This window comes from Ovis canadensis, chromosome 20, assembly GCF_042477335.2.
Source record: "Ovis canadensis isolate MfBH-ARS-UI-01 breed Bighorn chromosome 20, ARS-UI_OviCan_v2, whole genome shotgun sequence".
Taxonomy (NCBI): domain Eukaryota; kingdom Metazoa; phylum Chordata; class Mammalia; order Artiodactyla; family Bovidae; genus Ovis; species Ovis canadensis.
The window spans coordinates 25,873,420-25,898,417 of NC_091264.1; the positions used below are offsets into that span (position 1 = coordinate 25,873,420).

Sequence of the window (24,998 nt, forward strand, 5' to 3'; positions counted from 1 at the left end):
CAAGCGCCCAGCCTCCCAGACTGAAAAGGCCTCTCCGCCGCCAGTGTTGAGCCAAGGCAGTCTTGGCTCAAGGACAAGTGAGTGTGGTCGTGGCGAGGAGTGGACCAGGGCCCCCAGCCCAGCTTAGTGGCTGACCGTGGGCGAGCTTTTTCCTTTCCCTGTGCCTCAGTCAGCTCAGCTCTAAAAAGGGGGGGACCTCTTCCAGCTCCAAAGCTGTGGGCTTCTATGACAGCTAGGGTAAAGTGAAGAGCCCCACCTTCCCTCGGTGCCTCCAAGGACATCCTGTGGGCCCCAGGGCCCCAGGGAGGCCAGCCTGCCCTCCATCCACCCCCTCCCAGGTCTTGTCCTACAGTCCTCTGCCACTCACCCTGCAGTTGCTGAGCTCCTCAGCAGACAGGATGATGGTGCCACATTTCTTCCCTGGGACACCGCTGAGAGAGGAGAAGATGAGAGAACGGAAAGTCAGACAAAGACATAACCACAAGCCTGAGCTCTCCCTGATTCAGCCCTCTTCAGCCTCCCCTCACCTCCCCACCACCATCCAGCAGATCTGCTCTGAAGCCCCTAAGAAGACAGAGTCTCCTGTGACCTAGGGCGCTGCTTCCTGGGCCAGGGCCCCAGGCCTGGAGTTGCCCCACCCCTGCTCCCCAAGAGCCCACCAAGAAGGGTACTGTCTGCATTGAAAGTCCTAGAAAAGCATCCAGACTCACCCAGAGGCTTCCAGACCAGTGGTTCTCAAACTTTCCGTCCAGAGACCACTTCTGTGGGCAAAAGACCTCGTGGGCTAGCCACCCCACCCTGCACCCAGCTGATCCCCAGAGTCCCGGAACACCCCAGCTCTGAGCCACTCTGATCCATCGGAGGAAGGAGAGCAGTAAGAGGTAGTGAAACAGGAGGACAGGTGTACTCTGGATGGCAGCTTGCCAGGCCGTCTCCCATGGCCCCCTCCCCTGCAACTTCTTGGCTGGGGTCTCTCTGGGGGAGAGAGATCTCGGCCAACCCTGAGGCTCCTCTATGAGGTGGGTGACCAGGACGTGAATTTGGCCCCCCTCCCCCAGAGAATCCTCTCTAGGGGAGTAAGTTCCCAGGGTGGGGTTCTACTATGACCTCTTCCTTTGGTCAGGAGGGACCCCACCTCACCCAGGTACCAGCCCATAGCACTCTGATGTTGAGGACTAACCCCAGCGTGGGGGAGGTCCCAGGGCAACCAGGGCCCCTGAGAGGGAGAAGAAAATGGCAGCTGTCCAGTAGCTGTGTGACTTTGGGCTCATTACTGCACCTCTCTGAGTCTCAGTTTCCTAGCCCATATAATGGGTGTGACTGCAGCATCCATTTTACAAGATAATACGTACACACACCTCGCCTGACACGGAGGCCTCAAAAGCACCGTTTCTCTCCCTGCCTGTGACCCTTTACAACTCTGCAGAGCTGATGAAATGCAGCCCACACTTGAGCCAGCCCTTAGGGCCACAGCATGCTGGCTGCGGAACACATTTCAGAGAACCACTGATGGAGCTCTCTCCAGTGCCGGCTCTTGAAGGGAGAGATTCTCAAACAGAGGAGGCAGGGGAGCTGGCCCTCTGCAGGGGGCTGATGAGATAGCTCGGATACCTCCAGATGAAGCGGCCAGAGCAGGGCTGCAGCTGGAGTGTCCCCTGCCCCAGCCAAGTGGCCAGCTTGTCCCTCTAGATTTGGGCAGCCAGCTGAGTAACCCAAAGCCCCTCCACCCCCAGCCGGCCCTGCCTGCTGGTAAAGATTGATTTGTTTGACCAGGGACATAGAATGCTCACACCAGCCTCCTCGGTCCAATGTTTCTCCATCTGCTCCTCTCCTTGCCTCTGAGCCCCTCGTCTATTTCCGATCTTTCCTTCCACGCTCTCCAGCCCCAATCAGCTCCCACCTGCCTGGCCTTTCTCTCTCTCCCTCTCTTCCCACTCGCTCTCCCTTTCTGTTTCTCTCTCTGACTCCTGCTCCCTCTCCAATTCCTGCTTCTCTACTCTTCTTGTAAATTAGCATCCATACCCTTCCTGGGCTGCAGGCATCCCTGGGTCCCCTGAAGGCCCATTTCCTACATCCTGCTAGTCGGATGGACAATCCAGCTACTGAGACCCCAACTTCTAGGAGCCCTCAGCAAATGCCAGTGGCTCCTCCAGGTGGGTCCCCCAAGCAGATGCTCCCTACCCTGGTCCCCCTACCCTCTGCCAGGTGTGAACCCTCTCTCCAACCAGGAGAGGAAAGGGAAGGAGGGTCTTTGTGGCCATATTTGCATGAGGCCAGCCAAAAGCAGATGGTCAGGGTTGGGGCTGGGGAAACGTGGCTAGCCCACCACAGCTGGTAAGGAAATGCAGAAAGTGAGGGTTTAGCAGAATCTACTCTGTGAGGAGACTGACGTCTAGCAGCGGAAGCACTGGAGAAGAGGGGAGATAAAGACAAGGGAGGAGAAGGCTGAGAGGCGGGTGGGGAAGAAACTGGGTCTGGGGAGAGGACAGGAAGGAAGAGGGCCCAGTCCCTGCTGATGCCCAGAAACAGCCCCTACCTCTAAGCCCCACCCTGCTCCCCAGAGCCCTCTGACCGCTGGGGTTGAGGATGCTTGAGCTCTAGCCTGGGTGTGGGGAGGGCCAGCTGCAGAGTGGCCCCAAGTGCCTGGGTCCTTTAGGAGGGACCCAGGGCCCTCTCTGTGCCCCTGAGCAGGACTGAAGAAGGCACAGTGGTGGGAGCAGGGATGGGACCAGGACCCTGAGGCCCCCTTCTGCAGAGCTGGCCGAATGTCTGAGGACTCCAGGGCCAGAGGTGTCTGGTGGCCTACCCGTTGGACACAGCTGGCATGGGCTTGCCTGTCCTGGAATTCAGGCTGAACGCTCCTATTCTGTGGAGAGAGAAAGAGCATGTCGTGAGCTGAGTATCCCCATCCTGAGAGGCCAGAGCTCTCGGCATCACCGAGACTCTTGGAGACAGGTTTCTGTTCTGGATCAAACATCAAAACAGGTCCAAAAGCCACAGGCCAGGGGAAGGAGAGGTATTCTTCCCAAACCTAACAAGGTGAAGCCCTGGGCAACTTCACCTCAGAGGTTCTTGGGGAGTGGTTCCTGGACAAGCAGCATTACCTCCCCTGGGGACATGTTAGACATGGAAATTCTTGGACCCTTGCCTGGACCTGGGGTTGGAGCCCAGCAGTCTGTGCGAAATCAGCCCTCCAGGGCATACTGATGCCTGCTTCAGTCTGAGAACCTCTGCGCGACCTCTCTGAGCCTCACTGTGCACGCTGTGAAATGGGGAGATTGACCTCGTGAGGTCACAGAGACGAAACACTGTCTGGCCCAGAACAGATACCATTGAAAGGAAGCCATTCATAGGTCTAGCCAGGGAAACAACTAGACTTGGACATGTGAAAGCTTCGGTGGGGGAGTAGGTCCCCTCCTTCCCCAGCACCCTGCATTTCCACATTTTAGATCCTGTTTGACCTTTAAAGCTCCTCCCACTGGCTCCTCCCCAATCCAAAGTCTTTCTCCAGCCCCTCCAGAAGGTGTGCCCCTCCACCGCTGGAGGGCCAGGGGCCAGCACCAGAAACAGACCCAAATAACTCAGGTGCTTTTGACCCAGGCAGTTGGGAGCTGAGAGGAGAAGACACACACTGACTCCTGGGACTCAAATTCTATAAGCTTCAGAGCCCTCAAACAGGGGATTACTCTCTATTCTCAAGAAATGATAGCTATTTATCACTATATTCTGTGAAGCCAGAGGAGGAGAACTTTTGGGGGACAAGGAGGACTTTCTGGGGGCTCTGAAGTTTCCACATAGCTGTTGGGGGTCAGAGACAGGGCCTGGGAAAGAGACCAGCCCCCACCCCCCAAATAACACATTCTGCAGTTATTGATCATGATGAGGGGACATTGTCCAGTGTGAAACTGACAGAAGCGAGGAGGGGGGAGGGGGGCTTTTCTGCCCACCCTGCCCTGTGACCTGGATAAATGTCCCAGTTTTCAGGCCTCTCTTGCCTGGGCCCTGCTCCTGGGGCTTCCTGAGAAACAGGGACAAGAGAGGTCACCCCACTGCCTGGGCAAGCCTGGCTGGTCCCTGAAGCCACCCCCAGGCTCCACTGTGAGAAGCCTTGAGACTCTTCATGGCGGAGCCTGTTCAGTGTAATAGTTTCCCCCTAAAGCACTGAAAACCCTATGATGCAGGGGCAGGGTGGGATGGGGAGGGCTTTGCCATCCTAGCAATCTGAAGGCTACTCTATGTGAGCAGATCCCTAGGTTCAAATCCTAGCTCTTCTACTTCCTAGCTATGCGGCCTTGGGCAAATCACTTCCCTCTCTAGGCTTCAGTTTCTTCCCGTATATAACGATGGGGTGGGGGGTGGGAGTGGACTACATAAGGTCTCGGGCCATTCTAAGGAATGTGGGTCTCTAATAAGTGAGCCGAGTTCCCTCCAAGATAATTGGGTTAAAAGTCCTGTAAGGGCAAGGCCCTTACAGTCTCCATATTTTTGACTGCCCATGATGACCGGCTGACGGCTTGCCCCTCCCCTGAGCTAGCCTTCAGCAAGGATGAACAGCAAGTTAGACCATCACTGAGGAAGCAACCCAGACAGGCTCCACTTCCCTGTATACTTACGTGAGGGACTTCTCCAGGCGGCTCCCAGGGGACCCCACAATCTCTCCAAGGGTGCAGAAAGCCTGGCCCAGGAAATCCTGCACATCCAGGGTGCAAAAAAGACCAGTCACCCACTAGGCTCACAGTCTTCCCACCTCCCCCATCACCCCACACCTGGATATACGAGGGCTCTGAAATGACAGGATGTAGCGTCAGACACACACACTGTGTCATAGTGAAGCCCAAGGCCAACTCAGAGTTTGGCATTTAGGAGACTTTCAGAATTGCTGGGCAGGTGCTGGCAGAACTCACATGTTTGGATAAATCAGGACTCTTGGAGTCAACATCATACCTGCAGGGAACACAGAGAGATGGTGAAGGCAGCTGGGGCAGCCTGCCCTGAACTGTCTGGCTTCTTGAGCTGAGCCAGAACCCATGCTCTCCCCAAACCAGGCACTAACACAGTGGACATTTCTGGGAGTAATAGCAGGGAGACACTCATGGAAGCCTTCTAGTGTGTCTTTTGATCTGGGAGATAAATGGATATCAACAAGCATCATGGGGTAGGGTTCTTAAGATTTGAGCACTTTACTATATATAAGTTATGTTGTTGTTGTTTAGCCAATAAGTCATGTCCAACTCTTTGTGACCCCATGAACTGCAGTCCTCCAGGTTCCTCCGTCCATGGGATCTCCCAGGCAAGAATACTGGAGTGGGTTGGCATTTCCCTCTCCAGGGGATCTTCCCAACCCAGGGATCAAACCCACATCTCCTGCATGGGCAGGTGGGTTCCCTACCACCGAGTCCCCAGGGAAGCCCATATATAAGCTGTGTATGTGTTAGTCACTCAGTCGTGTCCGACTCTTTGCAACTCCACGGACTGTAGCCTGCCAGGCTCCTCTGTCCATGGGATTCTCTGGGCAAGAATACTAGAATGGGGCGCCGTGCCCTCTTCCAGAGGATCCTCCCGATCCAGGGACTGAACCTGTGTCTCCTGTGTCTCCTGCATCAGCAGGCAGGTTCCTTACCACTAGTGCCACCTGGGAAGCTGACTTCCCGGCAATCGGCTGCCCTGCTGCCCTGGGCCTCGAGTCCTCCTATTCCTCCCTCTGTGTTCGTCTCCTTTTCCTGCATTTTCTTCCTTTGCTCCCTCTTTGCCAACCCCTTTTCGCCATTCCATCCACAATTCTCTGGGGCACAGTGCTTTCTAACCACCCTATACCCCTAACAAAACAATAAAACACTCCTCCACCTACTCACCAGACTAAAACCCCACTGTCACCTTTAACCTCAGGAGAGGGGCACTCTGCATCCATGTGATGAACACATAGATGCTTTGAGTCTGATCAGCTGGGTAACCTCTGCAGGAGGGGAAACTGGAGGGGACCTGCCTCCAGAACCAGCTTTGACAGAGGAAGAGTTCGCTGGGGACTTGGGCTCCCTGGAGGCAGAGCTGGAGTTGCCCCCAAGATCTCCCTCAACCACCCGCCCCAGAATCAGGTAGCTTGCCTAGTGTGGCCCTTCCACACTAAACAAATGGGGGGGGTGCCTTTGTTCCCTCTCCCCACCTCTCTTCCATCTCCTGATGTGGGTGGGGCTGGACTTCAGCTAATAGTCCCTTTTCTCCCAGGTCAACCCCGGGCTTCCTCTGACATGACAGATCTCCTGCCTTCCCGAGTGAGGAAACCACCACCCCAACAACAGGTCCTGGAGCCCCACCTCCCAACCGTGGTTCCCACCCCAGCTCCAACCTCAGCACCATCTTCCACTTACAGGTCAAAACGGAGGTTCTGCTTCTCCTCGAAGAAGTAATCCACGATGAACTTGCGCACAAAGTCGGGATTGAGTGTGTTGTCGATGACTTCGGTGCGTCCAAACTGCAAGAGGAGAAGGGGCGTGGGTCTCGCAGTCAGGATGGAGGGACTGGACTCAGAGCCCCTCAGTCCTGAACCCGGTAGTAATAGAAACCGTGCCTCTTCCAGCCCCTGGCCCCCACCCTCATCCCCTAGTCAAGGAGAGAGCTCCCTCATCTAACAGTGGAAGCTGTCTACCTTCAGCTCTAATCTCCACTGTCATCCCTTTACTCTCCCTTTTTTTAAATAGGTTCCGCTCAAGTGAGATAGTGTTTTTTTGTGTTTTTTTGTGGGGATTTTTTGGGGCTTGTGGGATCTTAGTTCCCCAATCAGGGATCAAACTGGGATCTTTAGTAATGAAATCACAGAGTCCTAACCACTGGATGGCCAGGGAATTCCCAAGTGAGATGGTTTTGATATCGGGACATCTGAGCAGACCCTTCACTTGCCCACCTCCCTGCCTTTGCCTATGCTGTGTCCTTTACCAGGCCTCCCCTTATCGGCCAATGGCGTGTCCTCCACTCTTTCAAGGTCCATTGTTAATGCTGCCTCCTCCAGGAAACCGTCCTGATTCCTCCAACCAGACGCCTCTGTGAGCACACTGAGCTTGTGCTACCTCTATGATTACCTTCCTTCTCGGACTGATTTCGATTTAGGCATACTGATTTGATGCCCTGATGGTAAACGCAAGGCAGAGACAGGGGCTGTGGGATCTCTGAAGACCCCTTCTCCTGGTGTTCATGCCCTTGTGTAATCCTCTCCCCTTGAACGTGGACTGGAGTTAATGGTTCGCGTCTAATGAAGATTGGACTGGAGCCCAAGTCACTTCCGAGGTTATGTTATAAATGACTATGGCAGGGCTTCCCTGATGGTCCAGTGGTTAGGAGTCTGCCTTCCAATGCAGGGGACACAGGTTTGATCCCTAGTAGGGGGACGAAGATCCCACACGCCGGGGGGAAACTAAGCCTGTGATCCACAACCAGAGGAGCTCCCACACCACAAGGACCACAACAAAGACACAGCACAGCCAAAAAAGACTGTGGCTTTGTCTTGGGCACCTCCCCTCTCTCCTGCTCACTGTGATGCGGCCAGATGCCATGGTGTGAACTGACCTATGGTGAGGCCCATGTGGCAAGGAACCACGGTGGCTGTCAGCCAACCCACCCCTGAGAATCTGAATCCTACCGAAAACCACTGAATGAACTTAGAAGTGGGATCCTGCCCCAGCCCAGCCTTGAAAGGACGGGGTTCCTGGCCAACACTTCGATGGAAGCCTTGTGAGAGACCGTGAGGCAAAGGATTCCACAAAGCTGAACCCAGATTCATGACCCTGTTGTTTACGTGGCTAAAGTGTGTTAGTCTTTCAGTTGTGTCCGACTCTTTGCGATCCCATGGACTGTAGCCCACCAGGCTTCTCTGTCCATGGAATTTTCCAGGCAAGAACACTGCAGTGGGTTGCCATTTCCTCCTCCAAGGGACCTTCCTGACCCAGAGATTGAACACGAGTCTCCTTTGTCTCCTGCATCGGCAAGCGGATTCTTTACCACTGAGCCACGTGAGAAACCCCATGTGGTTTCCCATGCTAATGCTTAAGGACTCAGCTCCCCAGAAGTCCAGCTCTACAGCTCCCATAGTTCACCTCATATCCCTATGACTGCACTCACCACATGCCCTAACCATGATCTACTCTTTTCATCCCAATAGATAGAGCTTCTCAAGCAATGGGAGGATCCAAGTTTTCCTCATCTTTCACAGATGATTATAGCAGCAGCAGCTGCTGTAAACACTTTGCATCGTATTCCCTTAATTAATCCTTTTATGGTAGGCTTCCCTATTTTATGGCTGAGAAAATGAAAGCACCGAAAAGCCAAGTAATTTGTTTAGAGTCGCAAGGCTAATAATTGCTGACTTCAGGCATTCTGGCTCACGTTCTATAAGCATGTTGCCCTACATGTAAGGTTCCGGGAGCAAGAACAGCCGAAGCCACTGCTCCCAGTGACTGGTGCAGAGTAAGCTACTCATTGTTGAATGAAGTAAGATCCAAGGAGGAAATGGATGAGAAGGTTTGAGTTCCAACTTTATCACAAGCTGATTATGTTGCAAGATCAGAGACTTTCAAGGCCTCAGCTTCCTCATCAGAAGATGGAAAATAACACTACTGTGTTCTGGGACTACCCTGGTGGCCCAGTGGTTGAAAATCAGCCTACCCAACCTGAATGGGAGGGGAGTTTGGGGGAGAATGGATACATGTATACGTATGGCTGAGGTGCTTCGTGATTCACCTGAAACTATCACAGCATTGTTAAGCAGTTATAACCCAATAAAGAGTTTAATAAAGGTTTCAAATAAAATTAAAAAGAATCTATCTGCCAATGCAGGGGACGTGGGTTCGATTCTTGGTCCGGGTGCGGCAACTAAACCTGTGCGCCCCGGCTTCTGAGCCTATATTCTAGAGCCGACGCGCCACAAGAGAAGACATCATAATGAGAAGCCCGCTCGCTGCCGTTAGAGAAAGCCTGAGCACAGGGACGAAGACCCAGAGCAGCCAAAAATAAACAAATAAAAACACTGCTTGTTCTGCTTGTTTCTTTGAGTTATCCAATTCAATTCAATTATGAATTCAACAGTTTTCAAGTACTTATAAAGTAGGCCCGGCAGTGTGGTGGGTCCTGGGCTACAAAGATAAATAGAATATGAATCCTATATTTCAGGACTCCTCTGTCATAGGTGAGACAGCTCAGACACAGATAATAACTACAAGACAGTGTGAGAACAGTCATCACAGAATTACATGCAAAAGTCTAAGGCAGAGTGCGCTCCTCTGGCTGGGGAAGCCTGGAAGTCATTGAAATGTACCAAAAAGCAGATCACTGGGAGTCCTGTTTCACATACCAGTCCAGGCATCTGATTTCATAGAGGTCTGTATCCTTCATTACCTCTGAGCTTTTTTACAACTCTGTAAATTACAGAAGGCATAACGTCATGCAAATGATTCTTATCCACAGAAATGCAAATGAATTTCCCTCAGTGGAATGCAATTGATTATTTGATTATTACCCAGTGGATTTGCATCTATTTGTAAATTCATCTCAGCATTCGTGATTGTGTATGTGTTCGCGTTGTTGGATTTGAACCAGTTATAACATCTTACTGGTTCCCTCATTAATGAATAAGTTGAATAAAATTTTGCTATGTGTTCAATTTATATTTCTGGGGGAATCATTATTTTATCTTTAAAAAATGTATCCTTTAACAAGAGATTTTTCAAAATAACCCATGCTCGGAATTCCCTGGTGGTCCAGTGGTTAGGACTCTGTGCTTTCACTGCCAAGGGTGAGGGTTTGATCCCTGGCAGGGGAACTAAAAATCCCACAAAGCTTGAGGCAGGGTCAAAAAAAACAAACAAAAGAACCCATACTCAAGCCCTACCACAGGCCAATTAAATCCAAATCTCAAAGGGTGGGGTCTGAACAACTGTATTTTTCAAAAGTTCCCTACATAATTTTAAGGTGCAGATGGTGTTAAGAATCACAGATTCTCAGTAGGAAACAGGGTCTTCCCAGGTGGCACTGGTGGTAAAGTACCTGCCTGACAACGCAGGAGACGTAAGAGATGGTTTCAGTCCCTGGGTGGGGAAGATCCTCTGGAGGAGGGCACGGAAACCCACTCCAGTACTCTTGTCTGGAGAATCCCATGGACAGAGGAGCCTGGAGGGCTACAGTCCATAGGACAGGATTGAAGCAACTTAGCATGCATGCAGGGTGAAGGAAGAAAATTAACACTTATTGAGCCCCTTACTGAACAGTCAGTAGATTAAGTGGATCTTTATAGTTGAGTTATTGCAAATCCTAAAAGATGATGCTGTGAAAGTGCTGCACTCAATATGCCAGCAAATTTGGAAAACTCAGCAGTGGCCACAGGACTGGAAAAGGTCAGTTTTCATTCCAATCCTAAAGAAAGGCAATGCCAAAGAATGTTCAAATTACCTCACAATTGCATTCATCTCACATTCTAGCAAAGTAATGCTCAAAATTCTCCAAGCCAGGCTGCAACAGTACATGAACAGTGAACTTCCAGATGTTCAAGCTGGATTTAGAAAAGAAAGAGGAACCAGAGATCAAATTGCCAACATCCGCTGGATCATCAAAAATGCAAGAGTTCCAGAAAAACATCTACTTCTGCTTTATTGACTACTCCAAAGCCTTTGACTGTGTGAATCAAAACAAACTGCGGAAAATTCTTCAAAAGATAGGAATACCAGACTACTTTACCTGCCTCCTGAGAAATCTGTATGCAGGTCAAGAAGCAACAGTTAGAACCGGACATGGAACAACAGACTGGATCCAAATCAGGAAAGAAGTACGTCAAGGCTTTATATTGTCATCCTGGTTATTTAACTTCTAGGCAGAGTACATCATGTGAAATGCTGGGCTGGATGAAGCACAAGTTGAATCAAGATTGCAGGGAGAAATATCAATAACCTCAGACATGCAGATGACACCACCCTTACGGAAGGAAGTGAAGAACTAATAAGCCTCTTGATGAAAGTGAAAGAGGAGAGTGAAAAGGCTGGCTTAAAACTCAACATTCAGAAAACTAAGATCATGGCATCCAGTCCCATCACTTCATGGCTAATAGATGAGGAAACAATGGAAACATTGAGAGACTTTATTTTTCGGGTTCCAAAATCTCTGCAGATGGTGACTGCAGCCATGAAATTAAGACGCTTGCTCCTTGGAAGAAAAGCTATGACCAACCTACATAGCATATTCAAAAGCAGAGGTCCTTCTAGTCAACAAAGGTCCTTCTAGTCAAAGCTATGGTTTTTCCAGGAGTCATGTATGGATGTGAGAGTTGGACTATAAAGAAAGCTAAGCACCGAAGAATTGATGCTTTTGAACTGTGGTGTTGGAGAAGATTCTTGAGAGTCCCTTGGACTGCAAGGAGATCCAACCAGTCCATCCTAAAGGAAATCAGTTCTGAATATTCGTTGGAAGCACTGATGCTGAAGCTGAAACTCCAAAAGTTTGGGCACCTGATGTGAACAACTGACTTGTTGGAAAAGACCCTGATGCTGGGAAAGACTGAAGGCAGGAGAAGGGGATGTCAGAGGATGAGACGGTTGGATGGCATCACTGACTCGATGGACATGAGTTTGAGCAAACTCCTGGAGATGGTGAAAGGCAGGGAAGCCTGGCGTGCTGCAGCGCATGTGGTCTCAGAGTCGGACACAACTGAGTGACTGAACTCATTTCATTCGATTCTCACAAAAACTCCATGAGTTGTTACCCATTTTGCAAGTGTGTGGTCAGTCATTCAGTCCTGTCCAACTCTTTGTGACCCCATGGACTGTAGCCCACCCGTCTCCTCTGTCCATGGGATTCTCCAGGCAAGAACACTGGAGTGGGTTGCCATTTCCTTCTCCAGGGATTTTGCAAGTGAGCAAACTGAAAATCAAGAGGTAAGTAACTTGCCCAAGGTCACAGAGCTAGGCAGAGCTGGATCTAAACCTAAGTATGTTTAATTCCAAAGCTCCTTATGTTTTTTCCTTCATCTAACTGCCAAGAGTCCTCAAGCATTATGAAAGCCAAGTAAATATGAGGTTTACTTCACAAGCATTTATAGAAACCTCCCTGTGTGCAAGTCCCTGGGAAGGACGTTGAGTTGAATTAAGACTGGGTTCCTGCCCCACCCACCAAATTCCATAACAATCTTATAACGTATAACCCTGGTTCCAAAAGAGTTCCCGAATTTTCCTCTCCTGTCTTTGCTAATTTTTAATACCTCTTGTCTTCAGATGCAAACAAAATTTCTCCTAATAGCTTTCTAGAATTGGACTATTCCAGGAAAACACCCAGGTTCCAGAGAATCCTCTTTTAAGAAAGGGATCTACCTCCTCCTCAATACACTCACTGCCTTCCTCTCTCAAACACGTTAAAAAAAAAAAAATCCCTCCGGCAGAATTTTATATAAAAATCCCAGCCCAGAAAGAGCAAGTATGCCTTTGTGCAGCCTGCCTCCTCCTTCCACTCCTGGCAGAGACTCCAAGGAAAACACCCATTAGGGAAGATGACAGCGCTGCTTTTAAAACGGCACTCGAGGCTTCAATAGAGGGGAATTCCCTAGAGATTGATCTCTGCCAGAGAAGAAAATGGAGTTCCCCTGGAAACAGGACAGGGAGGGGGACTCCAAGGGCACCCAGTATCTCCTGGAACAGGAAAGGGGGTAAGTGAGTCTGGCTGGGCGGTGATGAATTACCAGGACCCGGAGTAATTAACATATGCATATCACAAACTACTGTGTATGGAATCTTCAACCCAGGGACTTACTAAAGATTGTTTTATAGCCTTCATTACTTGGGTTACTAACAAAGAAAAAAAACGTGAAAACTTGGATTTAAAAAATCCAAGGAGCCACCGGGTCCCTGTTAGACCCAATTTACACTCCTATTCATGATGGTCAGAACACAGATAAACTGATTGTTTTTTTTTTTTTAATCAATTTGGCTGTATTTCATCCTACATAGAATTAGAGCACTTTCAAGCCTAAGGGACTTGGAGAGATGAGGTACTAGGGAACTAGCAGTGGGAAGAAAGCACGCAGAGGCTGAGATCTGGCTCTGCTGGGGGGCGGGATGGGGGGGGGAGGGGGAGGGGGAGTAGGTTAACCCCTCACCACCCAGAATCCGGAGCCAAGTCAGCCAGCTCCCAGAACATCCTTCTTCTAGCTCCCAGGAAGGATCTGGGCCTCTGAAGCCCATTCTGAAGCCCTTTGTCCATACTTGGTCTCTAAGGATGGGAGGGGGCCCTGACACTGCTTATAGTCTGGGGAACAGACCACCAAACACTGGGGGCCACAGGAACTCTCTGATTAACGAAGCTGCAGGGAAGCCAGAAATCTTCTTTGTTTCACCAAGTGATTCTAATGCAGAGAACCCTAGAGAATTGTTGGGTAGATGGCAAGTGCAGGACTGAGCAGGCTGGGGTGTGAAACTGGGGAAGGGGCTGAATGATTGGGTGGTGAGGGGACTTTGACCCCACTGACAGGGACAGCCTCCCAGAGGGAAGAAAGAGAAGGCACAAATGAGAAAAAAGCCTGGAAATTCAGGGTGTTTACCTTCTGAAAAGCTTACTTCTTGTCCCTGGCAACCAAACCCAGTGGGAAAAGCTCTTGACCTGTCACAAAAGATGCTCCCAAGGGGTCCTAAAACCCCTATGACTAAGCCCCAAGAATATCAATTAAGCAGAATTAATTACATAAGTTCCAGTGAGACCCTCAAAGTGGGGAGGCAGACTTGGAACTTCTCTGAGGACTAAATTAAGTGGCTCTCGGGGGTTGCGCTACACAGAGAAGTGGAGATTTATGGGGGCGGGTGGGGGGCTGCACCGCCACACTGTCCTGGGACAGGGGCCAGTGCAGATGAAGAACCTAGGACAGTCAAGCAAGGCCTTCTCTTCCCACATCCAGCTACAAGGCCGGGAGGGGGCAGGCCTGCCTCAAGATAGGGGTGTCCCAACCTGCAGGCGGCACTGGGCTGGCGATTAGGCCTAGCCTGCTTTGGAGGCTTGTTCTCTTGCTAGAGAGAGAAGTGCTACCGTCCCGGCCTGCCCAGCTCCTTCTCGGTCCTGCCCTACACTCCTGGAGACTGTTTCCCACCAAACTCCATCACCCGGTTCCCTTGCCCTGTGGGTTCCAGTAGGGTTTGGCCAGCAGGTGGCTCAGTGGTAAAGAATCCGCCCACCAACGCAGGAGATACCAGAGACTCAGGTTTGATCCCTGGGTTGGGAAGATCCCCTGGTGTAGGCAATGGCAACCCACTGCAGTATTCCTGCTGGGAAAATCCCATGGACAGAGCCTGGGGGAGGCTACCGTCCATGGGGTCACAAAGAGTCAGACACACACACAGCGGGAGGCACTGGCAGATGGGAGGAGAGGTTGGGCTATTACTTCCAGCTCCCACCTAGTCTCAGCACCATGGTTCTGGGAGGGGCTGCTTCCCCACTGACCTCACTCACCTCCCACTCTCACACAGTAACACTGTCTCCTCCCAATGCCCCTTCAAGCCTGGGTGGGAACCACTCCCTGTCTTTGCCAGGCCCAGAGTGTGGCACCGTCCCTTGTGGGTATCCTCAACCTCACCCACACCTTTGAAAGAAATCCATTAAATCTCTTCTGCGAAACCAGTTGACTAGAATTCTCCTTCCTGCTGGGCCCCTGGCTGATATATTTTCTCTCTCTCAGACACATTCACACACTCATACAATTTCCAACTGTAACGGACCATAAACCAAGAACAGTCCCCACCTCCACCCCATTCTTCTCAGACACTGTAACATTTACGGCACGAGTAAAGTCTGTGACTCCTGCCGTGCAGCCTAGATGCCCAAGGTCCGAGACAGCCCTCTGGGATGCAGGGTCCCAGCACAGCCATCCCACCTGTGAGACTCTGTGGGGACTCTCGGGGACCAAGGCTCCCATCACAGCCTTTACTTTGTAGAAAGTAGACATCCTGGCCCCATCCACACAGGTGCCCGAGAGCCCAGCAGGGAAAGGCAACCGCCAGATTAGAACCAGCTCTGAGGGGCTGTGATGCCCTGAAATTGAATGCAAATGTCTGTACATGTCCTCATTTTCTGGGGAGAGAAGCCATGGTTTCCATCAGTTTCTCAAAGGGAAGCATATCTTCAGAAAGCTTTATAAACCACTGATTCAAGCTTTGAAGACAGATCTTAGGGTTTCCCATAGAAGGCAATAAAGTAGTTATTAGAGCAGTCTGAGGCCAGACTTCCTAAGTTCAAATCCTGGCTCAGCTACTCACTGACTGTGTGACTTGGTCAGATTCCTTTGTTAGGGAACTGCTGACTGAAATTGATCACATTGGTCAGCCACAGTGATAACCACTTGCATGAGCTGCCTCACAACAGGAGGTCCCGATAAGGAACATGGTGCTGCAGCTGAAAAACTAATTGGGAGGATTCGGGAGGAGCCAAAAAGAGTGAGGAGACGCCAGCCTATAATATGTCCTACCAACCTCCCAGAATCCTCTGTGCTGGAATCCTCCCAGAATATTGGCTGAGAGATGCACACGTCACCAGGAGGGACCCTGAGTCAGACCAAATAAGGGCCAAGCAAGATGATTGGTCAGAGAACCCAGAAATTAATCCCATCGCCATAAAGCCTGGGGTTCCCTAGTGGCTCAGCTGGTAAAGAATCCGCCTGCAATGTGGGAGACCTGGGTTCAATCCCTGGGTTTGGGAAGATCCCCTGGAGAAGGGAACGGCTACCCACTCCAGTAATCTGGCCTGGAGAATTCCACGGACTGTATAGTCCACGGGGTTGCAAAGAGTTGGACACGACTGAGCGACATTCACTTCCACTTTCCATAAAACCTAAGACTGTGAACCTGTAGCAGAGTAGTTCTGGGTCCCCTTAACCTGTTGTTCTCCACCTGGGCGCCCCTTCCCAAAAAGTCTTTTGCTTTGTCAGCACGTGTGTTTTCTGGAACAATTCATTTCTGAGTGTTAGACAAAAGCCCGCTCTCGGGCCCTGAAAGGGGTCCCACCTCCTGCAACACCTTCACCTCTCTGAGCTTCAATTTCCCCTTCCATAAAATGGAAATGACCATTTATCCACACATCATAGGGTTGTCAGAGCATTATTAAATGATTTAGTGTATGTAATATACTTCAGAAGGAGAAGAGGGCATCAGAGGATGAGATGGCTGGATGGCATCACTGATGCAATGGACATGAAGTTGGGCAAATTTGGGGAGATGATGAGGGACAGAGAGGCCTTGGCGTGCTGCCGTCCGTGGGGTCACAAAGAGTCGGACACAACGGGGTGACTGAACAACAACGACATACTTAGAAGAGAGCCCGAGGCATAAAACATCCTCTGTAAATGTATGAGTCCATGCTCTGGTTCTTTATAAATCCCAAACCCTGGTGGCCAAGCCACCCAGGAAGTGTATGTCCCCCAAGTCTCTGAACTCAGCCCTGTCTCTGAGATGCTCTGGCCCTAACCACTAACCTTTCCTACTAGCCCTCCACACCTGAGACGGTCTCGGTCCTCCATCTAAAGGGGTCCTCTCTGCTTGAGTTCCCTGGAGGCCCCAGTTTTATGTGGTTTCTGTCCAAACATCTTCTACATACAGGGTGAGGCGGAGCGGAAAATGCGGTGCTGGCCCTTTGCTCTTAGAAAGCAGCTGCTCCATTAAGATCCAGGCTCGGCCCCTCCCGTGGGCTCCCCTCAACACCTAGCAATGCCCCCAGGCCTCCATTAGAAAAAGGCAGTAGGATGTGTAAAATGTGCTTAGCCACCCAGGCCTAGAGAAGAAAATTCAGTCTGGGGACTTCCCTGGTGGTCCTGCGGTTAAGAATCTGCCTTCCAATGCAGGAGATTTGGGTCTGATTCCTGGTCAGGAACTAAGATCCCACAAGTTGCAGGACCAACAACCAGAGTGAAGCTTCCTGCTGCAGCTAAGACCTGAGACTGCCAAAAATAAAGAGATATTAAAAAAAAAAAGAAAATCCATTCTGCTCACTGATAGAAAAGGGAGGGCAGGAAGCTTGTACAAGGAGGCTGCTAGTGGTTGTGGAGGGAGAGAGGGATGTCCTTGGCCCGCTCATCCCCAGCTCAGACACTGGAGATACAGAACTAAGCCAGCCTGGGAGAGGCTCTCTCTGTTGCTTTCAGATTTCTAAAACCTGGTCCCTTTCTTCTCCCTCACAACTCTCTGTTGGGGCGGTGACAGCAAGCAGCTCAGGGATGTCTCCCAATTTGTCAGGCAGCTCCATGCAGATGACCGTGGATGGAGGGCCCCGGGGGCTGCAGCCAGGGAGGAGTAGAGGGTCTAGCCAAGCCAGCGGCCCAGGAGCCTCACACTGGCCAGGGCTCTGTTCCTTATTATCTATGTGAGACCACCTGGGTAACCCCTCAGAGAACGCATTTCCCCATCGATAAGACAGAGCCTCCTTTCTTCTCCTGGGCAAGGCTAGAAGGAAATGTGTATGAAAGGCTGCCTGGAGCATCTGCTGCCCAGTGGGTTTCAAAACTGACATCAACTATCGCCAAGCCCTACCAGGCGCCAGGGGCTCAGTGCTCTCCACATATTAACTCATCTAATGTTCTTAATACTGGGCTTCCCCGGTGGTAAAGGATCCGCCTGTAATGAATGTTCATAAAAACTCTATGAGGCAGCACTATCATCACCTTCATTTTACACATAAGTAAACTAAGATAAGGTTCAGAGAGATTGAGATACTTTGCCCAAGGTCATACCGCAAAAGTCTGGAACGAAGAGGATTCAAACCCAGGCAATCTGGCTCCTAGTCAATTAGGGGTTGGTCCAGTCACTTACCAATAAGAGGTTAATACTGTGAATGAGGCTAGGACTATGTCCTATCCAGTCTTTGCCCCAGCTCAACCACTGAACTGGCTTTCCAGGTGGCTCCAGAGGTAAAGAACCTGCCTGCCAATGCGGAAGATATAAGAGATGCGGGTTCAATCCCTGGGTCGGGAGGATCTCCTGGAGGAGAGCATGGCAACCCACTCCACTATCCTTGCCTGGAGAATCCCATGGACAGAGGAGCCTGGTGGGCTACAGTTGATAAAATCACAGAGTTGTACACGACTGAAGCGACTTAGTATGCACACAACCTCTGAACATCTCCAGTGCTTACTGTCCCTTCCATCTGGTTAACTCTTCTTGTGGGGCTGAGTAGTGCAGGTGAATGCCCCCGAGCTATTCCTCTGCTCAACTCCCACCGCACCGGTAATCCCTACACACACACACACACACACACACACACACACCATAGTCCTGGTCCTTCCTGTGATTTCTGTAAATATTCACTGATTAACAGCTTGACCCAATGGCTCAGTGGTTAAAGAATCTGCCTGCAGGACAGGAGACGCAGGTTTGATCCCTGGGTGGGGCAGGTCCCCTGGAGGAGGAAATGGCAACCACTCCAGTATTCTTGCCTGGAAAATTCCATGGACAGTGGAGCCTGGTGGGCTACAGTCTATGGGGTCACAAAGAATCAGACAGGACTGAGCACACAGCACACACAACAAGCTGACTTAGAACTGAAGATTTTAGGGCCAGAAGGAACCAAATCCTCTCAACCAATGAGAAGAGAGCAGCTGGGAAGGGGGAATGGGGTGCCCTGATGGAGGTCACACAGCTGATTAGGAAGAGGGCGGTGACAGGAGCCCAGGCCAGGTGGAGCTCCGGCTCTGAGCAGTGCCCTCGTGTCCTGGAAGCCTGTGGACACCCCCTGTCCACCCCCCACCTCAGGTTTCTTCTTTCCATCAGATCTTCTCATCATGACTTCTCATCTTCCAAAGACTTCCAGACATCCACGATTTCATTTAACACCCCCACTGATCCCCGGGGGAGATGACTTTATTACCATCCCCATTTTACAGATGAAGAAACTGAGCTCCAGGAGGTCGGAAGAGAGGGCCAGGGCCCCCAGGGGTGACAGAGGCACTGTGTCCTGGAGTGTCCACTCACCACCAGCCCCTGGAATGAGTGGGTGGCTCTGCAAGCCCGAACAGCCTAATGACCCCTAATTCACACAGTTCTTGCCTTTTTACAAATTACAGCTGGATGAAGCTTCGGAGACGTCCCCTCAGCTGCAAGGCCCCCGGTGGCTGTTGGCCAGGACAGAGGCAGGTGGGAGCTGACAGACTGCTCTCCACCACCAAGCTGCCCACCCTTCACCAGCTGGAGGCCCCCTATAATTCTCATCCATTACTGATGTCTCCTTAATGGGGGATTCTAAAAGGTTCACTGCAGGGCCCAACCCCTGGACCCTCATGAATCATGTTCACCAGGATTAACATTAGAGGCCAGAAAGCCATCTGATTCAAACAGAAATGGGACAAGGGGATCTGCTTGGCATTGCAAACACGGGACCGGGTGGGCACCCAGGGCTGGGGAGAATGGCCGGAGGTCTGGGCATCAGGAATGAGGGCATGGGCTGAGGGATGCCCACACAGCACCCGGTCCCCTGCCAGGTCTGCCACCGTCTCGCGCCTGGAAAGTTCTCTCAGGTTCGCTCATGGGAGGGGTCCAAGACTCTGTGGCCACCTCTGCCTTGGAGAATGAGGAGAACCAGGCCCAGGGAAAGCAAGAGGCTTACCTAAAGTCACCCAGAGCCACCCATGACTTCTACGGCCTCCCAGACCACTTCCTGATTTGGCAAGGCCTCTAGTGAGAAAGGGCAAGGGTGGAGACAGGGGACCTGGGGCTCCAACGGCCTTCCTGGTGATCAGGCCTGAACGAAGAAGGTTCCCGATCTGGCCCCAGACACTGACAGTGGCCTGTGAAATTTTACCAAGCTTTGTAATAAAAGACATCCTGCCAAAAAGCTTAGTTCCTAATTAGTCATCGTTCCAGATAATCTGTTAAACCGTCTCAGCTCCTGGCGGCGCTTTCACCAATAAGCCTGGCTGCCAAGCTGATGGTGAAACACCCTCCATTGGCTTGTCCTCTGGATCCTGCCTAGGCTGCTGGGTCTTGGGTCTGGCTATAGCACTTTTAGGGGAGCAGGGGAGCCTGAGAAAGCCTGCTATAACAGCACCTGTTCCTTAGCACACCCCCAAATATCTATGGTTCCTATCAAATGACATCAAGACACCTGAGATGACTGCACCAGCAGTTCCTTCCTGATCAGCCATCAGTGAAATGATACCATCGGTCGTGTCTCACTTACGGCTTCTTATAGGAAGAGCAATTATTGAGCATTTCCTATGTGCTGGGCACTTTATGTGAATCAATTCCTTTAATCCCCACAGCAGGCTTGTGAGCCTAAGCACTTGTTCAAGAGCCCCCACTGGGAAGGTGGTGGCCTCGATTTGGACCCAGTTACCTTGACTTCAGAGCCCACGCTTTCAGCAGTTCAGCCGCAGCGCTGTAAAGTGTGCCTGGACGCTAACGCCAAAGAGTAAATAGATTTCTCAGCTATCAAGGGACCTGGCCTAGATCCTCGGGGTTTACTAGAAAGGCTGACGCCTTTCTCTAAATGGAAGCGTAGGCTTCTGTCTACTGTGTGACACAGAACTAACAAACACCTCTGGCTGAATGGGGGAAGGGGCGGCAGGAGCCACTGACAAATTTCACAGTCGGCCCTGGACCTCAAAGCCGAGAGCTAGAAAAGCCTATTTTGAAAGTCGGTGGCCTGGGCAGATGAGAGAAGCAGAGCCTCGGACTCAGAAGACCACAGCACGTCCCGGCTCTGCCAATTTCTAGCAGTCTCTGGGCGAAGCAGGGCCCCCCCCTCCATGTCTCGGCTTCCTCATCAGGGATGTGGTGAGGGCCGTGGGGGATAACGGGCTGCGGTGATGTGGGGACTGCATGAGGCAGTAGGAATGTCAGTCGTCCTCCTGTTGAGGATCAGCAGGACCGGGGACAGAGCCCTCGCAGCTTTGCCTGACGATGCTTCATCATCGTCATCATCATCATCCTTTAAGTGTTGAGCACGGGACTTCCCTGGTGGTACAGTGGATAAGAGTCGGACACGACTGAGCGACTGAACTGAACAGTGGATAAGAATGCAGGGGACACGGGTTCGATCACTGGTTTGGGAAGATCCCACAAGCCACGGAGCAACTAAGCCCATTTGCCACACTACTGAAGCCCAGACCCCTAGAGCAGGCACTCTGCAGCAAGAGAAGCCACTGCAAGAGACGCCTGAGCACCACAGCGCAGAGTCGTCCCTGTTCTCTGCAACCAGAGAAAGCCCCCGCACAATACGAAGACCCAGAGCAGTCAGAAATAAAATGGATTCATTAAAAAAAATTAAGCATTGAGCGCAACAAGGCACTGAGCTGAGTGATTCTGTCATTTCGTCCCATCACAGCCAAAGGAGCAGGCATCAGGGTCCCAGAGTCCCATTTTGCTGATGAAAATAACTAAGGCTCAGAGAGGTTGAGAAGTGGAAAAGTCAGGATTTCAAGAGACACGGAAATAAAGCAGGTTCTAAAGCCTAAGACTGGGAACAGGCCCCTAAGACTGGGAGCAGATATCTGTGGCTCCACCTGGTCCCTCCCAGAAGCAAGGCCTCTGTCCTAGACTGCCTGCTGCTGATGACAGGGCGTCAAGGCCCTCAAAATTCAGCTGAAAATTCAGGAACAAATCCCACCAAAGACTGCCCAAGGAACCCAGGGCTCAAGAGTGACCTTTATTTGTTTGGCTGCGCGGGGTCTCAGCTGTGGCACGTGGGATTTAGTTCCCTGACCAGGGATGGAACCCGGGCCCCCTGTATTGGGAGTGTGGACTCCTAACCACTGGACCCACCAGGGAAGTTCCCAAGAGCAGCCTTTCTCTGCAGAGGTAGATTGCAAAAAGGGGAGTCTGGAAAACCAACCCCATGGTGGGGTGGTAGTCCTCCTCGTTGAGAGGCTTGTCTCTTGCTCTGGGCTTTAACAATAATAATGGTCCACTTGTCACTTTCCATCTTTTGATAAAGGTCTATGTTTTATGATGCGGGCCAGGTCCTATGCTGGTCATCAGGGATCCCAAACTGGGCTCACAGCCTAGTGGGTGGAGGGTCATTTCATTTCACTCTTAAACTCTTGGCCATTGAATCAACCTGATGCCCACTGCCGGTGCTCACCCCCCCTCTCATCCCAGGAGCAACCTGTCTTCCTGCTTCTGTCCTTTCCCCTGCAATTGTCCTGCACACCGGGGACAGAGCTTTCCTTCTGAAATACAAGCCAGGCTACATCACTCCCCTGCTCAAAACCCTCAGATCGCTTCCCACTGCACTAAGGGCAGTGTCTGAACTCCTACATGGCCTACAAAGCCCTACAGAATCTGCCCATTCAAGCTCTGTGACTATATGGCCCATTGCCTTTATCGTCCATGCCACTCAAATGATACCAGCTTTCTTTTGTCCTTTGAGTATAGAGAGACTGTTCCCACCCTAGGGCCTCTGCACTTGTTCCTTGTCTGGAACCTCCCACTCCCAGACTTAGGCATGGCACTACTCAACGCTCAACTTGGCAGGGCCTTGCCCGATACCCCTCTAACTAAAGCACCTCCCTTCTCCCGGTCACTCTCTATCTCATTACACTGTCTTATCTTTTTCACAACACTTATCAATCAGTACTTGAAATCAATTTCCTTGTTGACCATCCTAATCTTCTCCAGTGCAGGGACTCTTCTTGTTTCGCCCTCCACTACGTGCCTGGACCAGTGTGTGGCATATAGTAGGTGCTCCATAAATGCCTGTTCCCTGACTGCTCACTCTGGAAATCGTGATTACATTTAAGACTGCAGATGCCCAACAGGACTCCCAGTAGGTGCCATCCTTCCGTCCCAAGCTCCTTTCCTCTCAAGCTGATTGCTAACCTCTTTCCAGCACACCCTGGGCTGCAGTCAGACTGAGTCACAGCCAGCATGTGAATGCATGCAGGCCATTCACACCCCAGGCTTTGCTTTTGTGAGGCCCCATTCCTGGGATGCCCTTTCTTCCTCCCACCATCCTTTGAGTCCCAGGTATGGTGCCATCTCCCCCCGGAACTCCCCCTGGATCTGTCCCTGCTGTGAAGTGCTGAGAATTCCAATCTAAACTCCTTGGGAGGCTCTTGGACTAGTTGTAGTCTGAAACCTGGGGCCTCGAGAGGATCTGATCCAATACCCTCATCAAGATCAACGAAAGGAGGCTTTTCAGTCTTTCTGTGTACGTGTCGGTTCTCCACCCCCTCTCATCCCAGGAGTTCCACGGCACTGCATACTGTCTTCCTGCTTCTGTCCTTTCTCCTGCAATCATCCTGCACACCAGCTTCCTGTAAGGCCTCTGAGAGCAGGGACCTCCCTGCTACCCTCTGCACCCTGGAGGTTACCACAGTGTCTTACTTGAGGGACTTCCCTTCTCTTGGCTTCCATACTGCTATCTTTAGAAAGGATTACCTGTGAGAACGTATATAAGCCGCCTGGTACATTGCCCGGCACCCAGAGCCCATCAGTGGTCTATGATCAAGAGCTATCTTTTGCCAAGTGCCTACTTGGCTTCTCCGCTTACCCTACGCTGTACTGTGTGGTGCTTAGCCAGCTGTGTCTGACTCTTTGCGACCCATGGACTGCAGCCCGCCAGGCTCCTCTGTCCACGGGGATTCTCCAGGCAAGAATGCTGGAGGGGGTAGCCTATCCCTTCTTCAGGGGACCTTCCCAACCCAGGAATCAAGCTGGGGTCTCCTGCGTTGCAGGTGGATTCTTTACCAGCTGATCTAACAGTGAAGCCCCCAACTTACCCTGTGTTATCTCAAATCCTTAGAGAATCGAGCAGGTGAGTATTGCTAGTTGCCCATTTTACACATGAGTAATATGAGGTTCAGAGAGGATACATGTCTGGTTCAGTCCACAGAGCTCTAGGTATCAGGGTCCTAAAACAAACCCAGGTTTGTCTGGCTCCTAAAACTGCCCAAGACCCCACCCCCACTACACGGTCTGGGCATACTCTGTACCTGCCTGCAGAGTTGTTACAAGGATTAGAGATGATGAGTCTGAGATGTGGGGTACACGGCAGGCACTCAGTAAAGGAGGCCTGTTGTTATACAGACTTTCTGTACATCTCGACTGATTCTTTGAGTAGCTTAAATCATCAGTTATCAAGGAGCAATCTTGGTTGCTAAGATAGGGGTGTCTAGGGAGCTCAGAGAGAGCTGAAGGTAGATCAGAGGTGGATAAAGGCAAGGGCATGGTGGAAAATTACCTCTGGAGGAACAGAGTGAGAGTGGGCAGTACCCCAGACTGGGGGTTCTGAATGCTGGCTGCAGAGAGAGGGTCAGAGCAAAGGAGAGTTTCTTCCTTAAGTGGGTACCAGGCCCTGAGGAAGGAGGAAAAAGCTTGGAGTCAAACAGCAGAGGGTTTTCTCACATGATTTTAAATTATTTTTTAATGAGTTTCATCCATCCTCCAAGTGGGAGTTACATTGGAAAGACCCTTATTAGGAGGTTTCACCTTTAATACGCTATCTCCTGGGCACTGGAGAGCCATATTAACAGAGGGGTGTTAGCAATGATTTTTCACAGCCAACGGGAAGGTGTAGAGAGACAACTGGATGGTTAGAAAGTCTGTACAAGCATTTAAGTGCTTGAACAAGCAGGGAGCAAAACTCGGCAGAGACCAGTGTGACTTCATGCCTCGGGAGTGGGCCTGGGATACCCCAGGTTCTCCCACAGACGGAGGCTGCCGTGGCCTGATCATCACCAACCCTGGAGCATCCCCTCGGCCTGCCTCGAGAAGCCTCTCAGGTTAGAGGCAGGCCCTGGGACCTCTCTGAGCTTGTGTGTGACTAGGGACCACTTGCTAATATTAGGTTAGAGCCTAACCTTAACTGTCAGACCATGCGAAACTGCCAATATTTTCAAATTGCAAATCCAAATGATTAATCTGGGCTTCCCAGGTGGCGCTAGTGGTAAAAGAACTCACCTGCCAACGCAGGAGACGTTAAGAGTCGCAGGTGGGATCCCTGGATCAGGATGATCCGCTGGAGAAGGACGTGGCAACCAACTCCAGTATTCCTGCTTGGGAAATCCCTTG

At 51.2% G+C, this 24,998-nt stretch overlaps 1 protein-coding gene across 4 annotated transcripts in view; it reads right to left on the minus strand.

Annotated features, from left to right (window-relative positions):
* Positions 1-24,998, minus strand: part of CPNE5 (copine 5) — a 101,505-nt gene that overhangs the window by 50,673 nt on the left and 25,834 nt on the right. For 2 of the 4 annotated variants that reach the window (XM_069563357.1, XM_069563360.1), the window contains exons 4-9: positions 6,366-6,469; positions 4,905-4,944; positions 4,614-4,690; positions 2,807-2,866; positions 711-761; positions 368-431 (exon numbers count right to left, since the gene is read on the minus strand). In XM_069563357.1, coding sequence (XP_069419458.1) covers positions 368-431; positions 711-761; positions 2,807-2,866; positions 4,614-4,690; positions 4,905-4,944; positions 6,366-6,469 — 396 coding nt within the window. The remainder of the gene's footprint in view (positions 1-367; positions 432-710; positions 762-2,806; positions 2,867-4,613; positions 4,691-4,904; positions 4,945-6,365; positions 6,470-24,998) is intronic. The other 2 variants (XM_069563361.1, XM_069563358.1) reach the window with 1 other exon arrangement.